This window comes from Macrosteles quadrilineatus, unplaced genomic scaffold (genome assembly GCF_028750875.1).
Source record: "Macrosteles quadrilineatus isolate MER2022 unplaced genomic scaffold, UCM_ALF_1.0 Scaffold_4__1_contigs__length_99947679, whole genome shotgun sequence".
Lineage (NCBI taxonomy): Eukaryota > Metazoa > Arthropoda > Insecta > Hemiptera > Cicadellidae > Macrosteles > Macrosteles quadrilineatus.
Genome location: NW_026542597.1, coordinates 97148513 through 97160104, shown reverse-complemented (window position 1 = coordinate 97160104; position 11592 = coordinate 97148513). Strand labels below are relative to the sequence as shown.

At 35.8% G+C, this 11592-nt stretch overlaps 1 protein-coding gene across 1 annotated transcript; it reads right to left on the bottom strand.

Annotated features, from left to right (window-relative positions):
• Positions 1–1033: 1033 nt before the first annotated feature.
• LOC128992661 (alpha-soluble NSF attachment protein-like) lies at positions 1034–11127 on the bottom strand. Its single transcript, XM_054416355.1, has 6 exons — positions 10927–11127; positions 9137–9333; positions 7464–7597; positions 6002–6133; positions 4627–4800; positions 1034–3104 (listed from the first exon to the last, which is right to left on the bottom strand). Exons 1-6 carry the CDS (start codon positions 11016–11018, stop codon positions 2955–2957), a joined length of 879 nt encoding a protein of 292 aa, XP_054272330.1. The 5' UTR covers positions 11019–11127; the 3' UTR covers positions 1034–2954.
• Positions 11128–11592: the final 465 nt, after the last annotated feature.

Here is an 11592-nt window from a genome sequence, read left to right as displayed (position 1 = left end):
AATAAATGACAATCAGAATCGAGTTTCGACTGACTTTGCAACCCAGTCTGATGAGACACTGGCAAACACATTATTCTGTATTGTATTACGACAGACTTGGGGCTAGGAGAAGGGCTATGTTACCGTACTGTTTGGTCTAAAGCAGCCAGAGGTGATGAACCAGACGCTAACATGGGCAAAAGCTCCTGCACCTAGTCAAGGACACAGGCATATACTTACCCAGTTAGTGGCAAGTTGGATGCACAATAAGCTTCGGTTGAAGTGCTTGGACCATGTGTCCACCACTCTCACAATACAATTTTAGCATTTTTGCTAAACATACCAGGAGCCTATACCCTGCTGAACCGTCAACCATTTGTTTTAGGCGGGCCTTCTCCATTAAGCTCTAACAAAGATTGGTGAACTCCTAATGAACATCAGACTTGTCCTGATGGAATGTAGGTAAATGTATTATTCAAACATTGGTTACATCCAGGCAGGATATGAATCCTCGTTCTATGGTGTTGCTTATAACCAGGTTAACACCTAATCTCTCGGTGAGCAATGATTACAACCAAACCTAATGGTATCCAATGACACCCAATGTCATTTAACAACTTTCTGTCTTCATCTGGTTCGTTGAGTCATGCTCAAATAAATAGTTTTTCTGTTCACACAAGGATCTGTAGTTGATAATTGTACAAATTAAACAATCCTGGCCAGACAGCTTCCATATTGTCTTGGCTTGTAACATTTTGTTTGCTGAACAAATAGTCCAGCAATTTCTAGGAGTGTCCAGCAAGTCCAGCCAGTCTGGGTAGGAGTGGTTGTATCAAGTACTCGCCTTCATATCTGAAGGTCGCTGGTTCGATTCCAAGCAAGGTTGTTTCTGGACCCAGATGCAAGATACCGTTGGGTTATCAATTGATTATGTTCATTTTTATAGTAAGGTTTTGAACTATTCAGTTACAAAAATGGTAAAAAATTGAAAAGGCGATACAAATACATCAATCCAGTTTTCAAATGGTAAACAGGGGGAAAATACAAACAGCTGTGATAATTAGAGATTTGCCAGTATTTTTATTACTGAATTTCAAGCTCACCAACCACTAATATAAATATGACCTGTTTATACAATGCTGGCAAGATTTACCTGTACAAAGTATAACCATACAAACAAGTAACGAAAAACATTTTATTACTATTCCGATAACTGACTATATACATGGAATAACTATACAATTATTTGAATCAACACAGTGCAAGTCCTATTATCTAATCTAAACACATTTAGGAGTCGTAGATAAGTTATACTGTAGTTCATGAAAAATAAATGAAATCGATAAAAAAATATTAACCGTAATATTTGGTTAGGAATGTTATAAAAGATATTCTCGAGCAGTGCAAGGTGATAAAAGCAATCACACCTCGAGATTTACTTTGCTACAATACGTGCTTAGTTTAAAAAGTGTATATTTTTACAGTGGGGGGCTGGTGACTTGGTTAATGAAACAGTTACGTAAGATTATCTTTGAGGTGTAAGCCTTATTACTGTACTGTATGCGGAGGATTGGGTGCTTCACACACGGCACTTCAATCTAGAATATTTGTAAGTTACTTAAACCAAACTATACCTTTAATTGGAAAAAACAATTCAACACTGACCGAGAAATTATCTTCCATTGATTTTTTACAGATTATTGTTCTTAAATATTTGGTACTTGTGAAAAAAATACTTTGAAGAACATTTCAGAGTTTGACAATAAGCAAAATTGATGAAAGATAACAAAATGATTGCAGTTCGTAACTAATGAAAGACAACACATTGTAAAACAACAAAGAGTAGGTTTACATTAAAAATAAATTGCACACCGGTTTTCAAACAGGTTGGTTAAAACGGCACACGTTTCAAAAATAGTTTTATCAACACCTCTTTTGCACACTCTCTTTTATACAATAACTTTAGTGAAAAATAATTAAGAATGCATCCACAACTAGGCTTGGCCTTGGTTGGTTAAAAAATTTTGTTATTCAACCTTCAAGTTGAAACAAAATGTATAATTCCAGACTTATTAAAAAAATCCAAAACAACAACTGCACTTCTACAGGTAAATTGTGTTATTCAGATAAAAATTTGATTTAACAACTAGAAAATTTACTGAACTGATTTGAAACCAGACTGATTATGTGAGTTTAAGATTGCGCTATACAACAGATACACCCCTTTACATGAACTGTAAAAGTTGTGCAGAACAAAGTGAAGCCTGAGATTCAAAACATTATCGTAACACTGAGTTTAAGGCTTAAGAACCTAGGATTCATCTGTTTTTGATCCCCCTCATTCCACACGAACTCAATATTCGACTATAACCATCGTAATCATAAAGCGTAGGAGTTCAATTCAGCTCTGTGAGACAATATTTTTAATTTTTCCGATTAACCCCTTCAATGCAGAATACTGCATTCATGCAATTTCCTAACAAAATATAATACACTTTATACAAAATTCTAAAGCAATAAATTTCTGAATTAAAACATAACAGAGTAAAACATCAGCAAAAACAGTCATTACACCTTGGCCATAAATGAAAAGTCAAACAAAAATCACACTAAATCGACCCCTCTACCATTTACAAAGTTTGAAAAAGCCCAGTTGGTTTTTATGCCTTGTTTAACTTAAGATTTTCATTTAATATGGTTTTCAAATCATAATTTCTCACGTATTAACAACTTACAGTAACAATATTGTAATTTTCACAAGTCGCTTTTAAGTCACTTACGCTAAACATGCTTAGTTAAACTTTAACGAATACAGCGAGAAAGTTAAATTTCCGTAGCCGATGGTGTACAGTGCCCGTTGTGAAATGTACAGTTGAGACCGATGGCGTAGGATCTATTGTTTTACAAAAAAATATGATCAGTTTTAAAACAACGTGACATGCGCTTAGACTACAAGCATCAGACGCTGAGGTGGGTTAACGTAGGTCGGGGTTGTCGTTGACTTGTTTCTTGATGCGAAGGAGGATCGTGGTGTACCACTGGTCTAGCCGGGAGATGGAATCGTAATCCTTCACGGCTTCTGTGAATCCGTCAGCATTCTGCTCCTCTACGTGGTCAATCAGCACCTGTGGAGAGTGAGAAATGCAATAATATATTATTTTTTTTTGGAGGAAATAGCACTTGGCAGGATTCTGTAAGAGCAGCTTAGGAATACATAAAGGGAGAAGGATTGGACACACAAATAACACATAGTAGAGTCCCATAAGTTTGAGCTAACAGTACTAAATCCTATTTGCATTAGGGGACTTTTATACGTGAAGATGTACATAGTCATTATCCAGAAACAAAAGTCTGGTTGATTTGCCGCAGTGTAGACTACAATCAACTGTCAAAAGTAATTTTTGTGTCAGAAATTAGGTTTTTCAACAACCTGCATTGTGAATCAAGATCACTTCCTTTTAAGGGTTTCAAAAAGAAACTGTCTGTCTGGCTTTCTGCAAACCCCTTTTACTGTACCAAAGATTTTTTTAAACATGGAAATATAGTTTTACAAGTCATTAATTTTGCAGATTCATTAAACTTTTTTTTATCTTTGTTGATTATTATTAGAATTCCATTCAGTATTATTTTTCATTGTCATCTTTTAGTTGTTAAAAATTCTATCTCAGTTATCAATAATTTACACTGTGTATGTCTATTGTTCGCCGTTTTCATGTTTACAATTAATTTGTTGCAGCCAATCTCAATCTGTGATATTAATTTATATCTACTGTGATATTATTCTGTGTATTAGTTTAAGTCTGAAAAATTTTATTTATATCCTCAGATAACTAAATTCAAATATTATTGCATGTCATGTTGTCTATTGTCAACTACAATGTAGCCAAAATTAGGATGTAGTTATTTTTGACAAAATCAATCACAATGTTGTATTGTTTAAAGATGGAATAAATGACTATTCATTGACTATAAAATAAGCAGACTTATTTAATACTATCAAATCAAAGTATTAATGCCGAAAAAGGTGTGATTGTGGTTCTTGTTTAGCTGCAATCACAAAAGTTGTTTGTATTAAGGCCACCATCAGATAACATCGCGAGAGATGATGATGACAGCATATGTGGAAGATGAAAAAAGTCGCCGTAATCAATAGAGACAATGTTAACTATATTACTACTTTTGGAGACAATCGTGGTATCACTGAATTCCCCACCATTTGTCGGCATATTGCTAAGTTGACGCTCCAATCATCATCACTTGATTCTAGGAAATTTTGGGCAACATTGCTGATATCGCCAACATTTATGACAAAATCAAAAGTCTTTCTGACATTCGCGTCAAAATCAATACCTTTTCTAACATTCTTGAAACATTCTTTAGGATCTTCAACAACCCCATGGTTGTTACTTAAATCGCTAAAAGCACATCAAAATTGCTAACTTTGGCGAGGTTTGTGGCAACATTGCAAGCTTTTTCAGCTTTGAATCGATATCGCTAAAAAATAATTAAATAGCTTCTGAACTTAAGTTCGGAATAGTCGCAATTTGAAACAGCAGGGTTTGGCTTAGTGCAAACAGTTTTTGCTAAAAAATTATATTTTGGTTTCGTGACATTTTGACGTCGTGCAACACTGAACATTATTATTACCTTGAGTAGTTTGTACTCCCTGGAGTCCTGGAAGGCGGGGTAGAGCTCGACGTAGCGCTCCAGAGCGTGCTGCGCATTCAGCATGTCCACACACAAGTGACACAGAGCTGCTCGGAAAAAGTACTCCTTCGCGCTGTACTTCAACAGCGAGCTCTCTAGCGAATTGGACGCTACCTGCGACGGACAAACATATTTATATGTTAACTAGAATAAATTGTCTATTTGTCTATTTCTAGCTTTGGTTTTAAGTGTTTGGTGTGTGGGAATAGTAGGTTGTAGTGGGCATTACCTAGCAGGGCTACAATAGGGAATACTCTATCATGGCACAAGAAACACAAAAACAGCTATAATGGGACCTAACCTATTTATACTGAAAGCTGGATAGTAATTAGATTATAACTTATTCCAGAAACTATAATAATGCTTTGTTAAAATACAATATGTAAGTTTTGGGCAACAAGATTAACCCTCAGGTTCAATAAAAAAATATCAGTAACCTGGATTTTAGGGTTTCTTATATTTGGAGATAGTAGGCTTACTGGTTTGTGTGGAGAGCTTTAAATATTTAGGAGTTACCGTCAATAGTTCAAATTCTGAAGATCTGGAGATACAAAGTAAACTAGCAAATGCCAATAAGAATGTTGGAGCCTGTACAAAACTTTTATCATCCAAACTTTATCTGGATGCTCAAAATTATGCTTAGGCCTATACAAGACCATTATACAGCCAGTATTATTGTATGGAAGTAAAACATGGGTCCTCTCCAAAAGAAATTAAGGACGTTGATGGTGTTTGAAAATAAGGTACTCCGTAAAATATTCAGCTCCATTTATGAAGAAGGAGTTCGGCGCATAAGGAATAATAGAGAGCTGCGTGCCCTATACAAAGAGCCTGACATAATAGCGCTTATAAGAGCCAAAAGAATTAGTTGACTGGGTCATGTACTTCAGAGACAGGATAGCACAAGACAGGAAGACGTCCCTTGGGTAGGCCTAAATTAAGATGGTATGACCAAGTCAAAAAGGATGTGATCCAATGCGGAGGAAAAATATGGGATGGCGGAGGATAGAGAAGAGTGGAGGCGGCTAATCTACGAGGCAAAAATTCAACTGAGATTTGTGACACCTCATCAGTAAGTAACTAAGACCTACTGGTTGGAGTTTTACTACTTCAAACGTTGGTTTGTTAGATTGGTAAGGTGGAAATGTACTAGTCTTCACTGTATCTAGTGCAATACAAAATGGCCGCCAGCAGCACACAATCCTTTTGAGAAGTGCTACCTCCATTATTCATTACACCTTACTGGCTGAAAATATACACAGCTGATTTGTTTTACAGTACCTTGTGTTGCACAACCTATAAAATCCATACTTACAGTTTCGTATATTTTTATAGCCTTCTCGTAGTTCTCCAGCTGTGCGGCGTATTGGGCCACTTTAAGCATACACTTGTTGGCCGAACTATTGCTTTCCTCCCCCTTGAAGTAGTCGGCTGCTTGCTCGTAATGCTGCAACAAGTTCAACTTTGATTTTACAAATGTCGACCTTAAAGATGATATTTATAACAGAAGAATTTTGTAGGTATATTCGCTAAAGCAAGGCCATTTGCATGGGCACGACCGCAAGAGGTTTTAAGTTTGCGGGGACGCAAGGAAGAGAAAAATTCCCTGTTCGGAAAGTGGGGAGCAATTATCTCTTGAGCCCATAGTGTGTTACATGCAAACCTCGGGCCTGTGAAATTAAATCAAATTACATTAGACACACAATTTGTTCAATACAGTTTAGTTTAGTTCTGTTTCATTCAGAAGGCCCTATGACTTTTGTGCTCACAGAAAAGAACCAGTTTGTCAATAGCCTCATAAAAGAAGCTACAACATGTTCATCTAATTGACATGTACGATGTTATTATAGCTGTATTCCCTTAATTAGTAAAAACAATTTTTCTCATGTACTGTGTGGTTTTGTGACCTAAGCTTATGGATCAATTTATTTCTGTATTAATTTCTGATAGTTCAGACTGTCTGTGGAAATAATTTTCACACGCAAAATTGGGTTTCCTGTCTATGAATGAAGGAAATTAAGTTTGTTACCATAATTTTGATAGCAAATATCACCTGCAAATGTCTTTAACTTAATACTAAATTTTACAATAAAAACCTTATCAATTTTACTACTTTTTCAGATTAAATGCAAGTGCCATTTTTCTATAAGACTGTAGAACCACTCTTTGACAATTATTAAATACCAAAAAAATTGCTAAATGTTATGTCTAATTTCAAAACTAAAAGAGTTTTCAGTTTTGTCAATTTAAATGTCAATCGATACCTTAGTAGGATTATGTTAGAAGACAAAGTGATGACTCAACAACTGATAGACTTAGCGATGACTAATAATGAGATAACAGCTATCTTTGGATAAGAAGCAAACAGTGACAACAAAATCTCTAATAACATGTCCTGCATATTTGGAGGTGAGCTTAGAATGACTGAATATCACTGTTGTGCTAAACCTCTATGTAAGATAAATGTTCCAACCGTCTAAAGCTTAGGCCAGGAAAGAACCTCAGACAAGTCATGTGTGCGGCTCATGACTGCATCGGAGCTAGTTGGGAGGGACAAGCTAACGAGATGTGGATTGCTTATGAGCTGTAAATCTGAGCAGGCATTTTGCTGGAATTTATCTTCTATCCTCACCAAGCAAATGTTCACCAAAGACTTATTTTATTAGAATTGAGTTTTGTATTTATAAGATGAGAAAAAATGAAAAAATAGACAAAGTTAAGCTTTGTTAAAAAAGTAAAACTTATCTATTTCTACAACAAATGCCAAAATTAATCACCTGTACAGCCCGGTCGAGGTCGACCGCTTCTGTTTCGTACATCTCTGCGATGGTCTGGTGATGCTTGGCGGCCATTGTAAACCTTCCCATGTCAGTGTAGATCTCGATTGCCTTCAGCAGACAGTTGACGGCCTCTGGTTGGGCAAAAACAACAGTGTAATAAACTACTTATAAGAATATTTTGAGATAATACTTGAATCTACGGCATAGACATTGAATGTCCGAGTAATTGATTTACGATGGAAAATTGATTTTGGCTAGGCCTAGTACATTTTTATTTGGTATTTGGGCAACTAAACTCTACATGAAATAACAGTGAGACTCCTCAAATTAGGCCTAGCTTTTCTTTTTGAATTTTGAAACACAGGCGTAAAACAGAATTTGTACTATAGGTATAGCATAGGCAAAAAATCATAAAAATGCTGATCCCTGTAGGCATTTGGTAGAAGCTCTAAGTAGGAAATGCAACCCCAATAGAATGCTTAGAAACGATGGATGTACATTTTAATGTCATCTGTAAGAACATTGTGTTAATCTCTTGTCTCCTTATTTTATTACTTCATTTACCGGTACCCTTTAGTAGCATCAACTCAGCCCATAAGCTGAGCTGGCCAGTCTATGTACTTTTTAAATCTTAAAGTATGCCTTTGTTTGTTCGTTTGAATGTGTATGTTCAATGGGTACTTTCCTGTTAAAGGGAACATTCATTATTATCGATGATTTTTTTCTCGATATATCGATATTAACAAATTTAAACATATCAGCTGACAACTACGAAAAATATTGTTCAGTATCAACAAACATTAATGAAATGATACTGTTAAAAAAAAAATAACCTAGCATAACTAACCAAACTCGCCGTAACATTTAAAAATTCCGTGTTTATAACTTGCCTTTTATATTCAAACCCAAAAGTAATTTTTAAATGGTACAACAAGTTTGGTTGGTTATGTTAGGTTAGCTTAGAACAGTTTAATTTCTTAATCCATATAATAGACTATTTTAGTCTAAACAAGATCAGTTAGTTGTTGTCAATTTGTAATCGATCGGAAAACAAAAACATCGATATATCGAGAAAAAATCATCGATAATAATTAGTGTTCCCTTTAACAGGAAAGTACCGTTCAATGTTCAACAACCTGGTGATTTAAGTTTAGACTTAAAAAACTACAGTTTTTATGAGGTTGGCATCCTTTTTAATGTTAAATTTGCCTGTCCACAAAACCTGTGAGTAAATTAAGTCTTGTTACACCAGAAGGTGCAATTTATTTATTTATTATTTTTTTTTTATTTATTTATTTATTTGCCTTGGGGGGCAATAATGAGGAGTTGACCATAGCCTACTAAAATATTTTAAATTAAGAAACCGTGACATGAACCCAAGACATTGCTGCCATGGGTTCACAGTCCACTGTAGGGTTGCCACCTTTGCGTGGGGGAAAATCGGGATGGGACCCCCTCACCCTGGAATAACATGGGCATAAACACGTGCACAAGGGACCCCCTCGCCCTGGATTAACATGGGCATAACGTGCACAAGGGACCAAAATCAGGACGGGTGGCAATTCTGGTCCACTGTGCTACTGATTGAACCACTCCTCAGGTGTCTTGAGGAGAAAATAAACTCGACAGAGTTAAATCCATATTCATTGTTTTCTGTTAACCTAACTCACCGTTAGGGTCAGACTTCTTATAGCAGTTGGCGGCGTCCACAAAGTTTGTAGCAGCGTCGTGTCGGCTGCCTGCCTTAGAGTGCAAGGCTGCGGCCTCACAGAAGGCGTTGCCTGCCTGACCCCACTTCTTGGCCATCTTGAACATGTTCGCTGCCCGTTGGTAGCACTCAACTGCCTCCTCCACCTTTGAAGATCCACTGAAATTTGGAAGTAAGATAAATTATATATTATAAAACTATGATTAAATCACAAATCAATTTTACATTGACAAGAATTTCAAGTTGTGTATCAAATGGTAAAGTAATTATTGAGGGCTAATGTTTAGTGACAGTTTTAATTGTTGACTATTTCAACTACTCGGTTCATTATAGGCCTAACCTAAATTTTACCTCCCTGATCCAACCTAACTTCAAAACGTTTACTGTAATACAGTCCCGAATTCCCATAAAGCCCCTACTAACATCCTCACATGACTAAATAAGACGTAGGCTACATGTAATTAATCTGTCAATCTTTCTATATATTCATTTGAGATGCAGATGCCACCCCATGTGTGTATTTTAACCCAAATATGAGTGAAGGATGAGTGTTGAATTGGAGTGTGATGCCTTGCTTTGTTACCCACTAAGACCAGGTGTTTCATTATTCAGGACCATTTATTGGAAGTCCAATGATAAAGGAAAGCTGGGTCAAGTTTCTAACCATCAAACAGCTACACACTTTTCACAGAATCGACTGAATATCCCCTGTATATAAATTGTTTTTAGATACCATTTATTATTATTATTATATTTGAACAATGATTTCCCTTAACAATAAGTATTGGCGGTTTTGCTAGGGCCACCCTGTGTGACCTTAGCAAAGCCTTTGATACTATTGCCTGTGAAACTTTATTTAAAAAGTTGAATTTCTATGGTTTGAATGAAAAAGCTTTGATTTGCTGAGGACCTATCTGGCCGAGCGTGGGCAGCTGGTGTCCCTAAATGGTAAAATCTCAAGTAGCCTATCAAAAACTAACACATGGCGTTCCACAGACCTCTGTACTCGGGCCCCTGCTTTTCAGTATAATGATTAATGACCTACCCATGTGCCTTTGGTAGGCCTAATGGTGTTGTTTGCTATTCAGACGACACAACAATTGTTGAAGCTAGAAATAGTGCTGTAGAGTTGAACTTATTTTAAAAACAGTATCTAAATGATGCATCTACCTGGTTCCGGGCAAACTATCTCTTTTTAAATCAAGAAAAACCCAATCTATTGTTTTCAGTCTCCGAAACATTGAGCATGAGGTGACAAGCGAGTAATTAGGTAAGTTATTAATTGGCGAAAAGTTGCTTGTTGTGCTATGTTGCTTATTGAATATTTTTTAGAAGAAAAACTAAGTCAACCACTGTTATGGAATATGCTAATGAATTTGAAGATAGGCCTAATCCATAAATTTGCTCTTACTGATGTTAAAAACAAATTGTTAGAAACTAAACATTAGGAATAAGCTAGGCCTATCCTAAAAGAATGAACATAGGCCTACTAGACCTCTAGAGCAACAAAAATTATAGGATCATCAGATCAATTTCTGCTTCTTTTGCTACAACCTGACAACAACTATTTTTGTGAAAAGTAAGAAGTAGGCTAAACATACTTTTCCACAAGAACTTTTAGAATATGCAAGTTGTTATCATTATAATCTAGTGTAAGGAAACGGTTTATGAAAAGTTTTCGATTACACAGGGAGGACATTGCCCGATCGATGGAGGTAGATGTCTACAGATTTGGATTTCTATTCAACTTACCCAAAGAGTTGCCCGAAAAATCCTTTGGATGAAGTCAGTTTCTTCTCTGCTTCAGCCATGAGCTGCATGGCTTTGGCTTCGTTATCAGCCATGGTTAATTGCAGGATTTATTACAACAAATCACAAGAATTTCATGCAAATATTGCTGTGTAACTTATTGACAAAATGTTTATCGTTCTCTCCACGAGATGGTAAACTGTCATTTCCATTTGTGCGCATGCGTCATGCGTAAGCAATTGTCAGATGAGATAGCAGACAGCCGTCATTTTAAAGCCTTTATAATCTATTGTCTAAACATTAAATGTTTCAAATTTTGAGTCCAGACTATATAGTATACCGCTGGTATAAAGTAGTGAAGATATTGTATTAGAGAATAAATTTTATTTTCATCCTTATAGATCAGCCGATAGAAATTTGGAAGTTAGTTACAACAGTTTGAGGAACATATATAAGTCGATGATTCCATATTAAAAAAATTAAATTACAATTTGCAAAGTACACTGTACTGTATTAAAGGAGTAATATAATTATTGGTTTATTTATTGGATAAAGATGGACCACTGCAAGTTTTTTTATACACATTTTGGAGAAGTTTTCTATAGAAACATTCTATAGAAAATTTTCTAAATTTGTGATATTAAAAACTTCAATATCAATCCTTAGAAA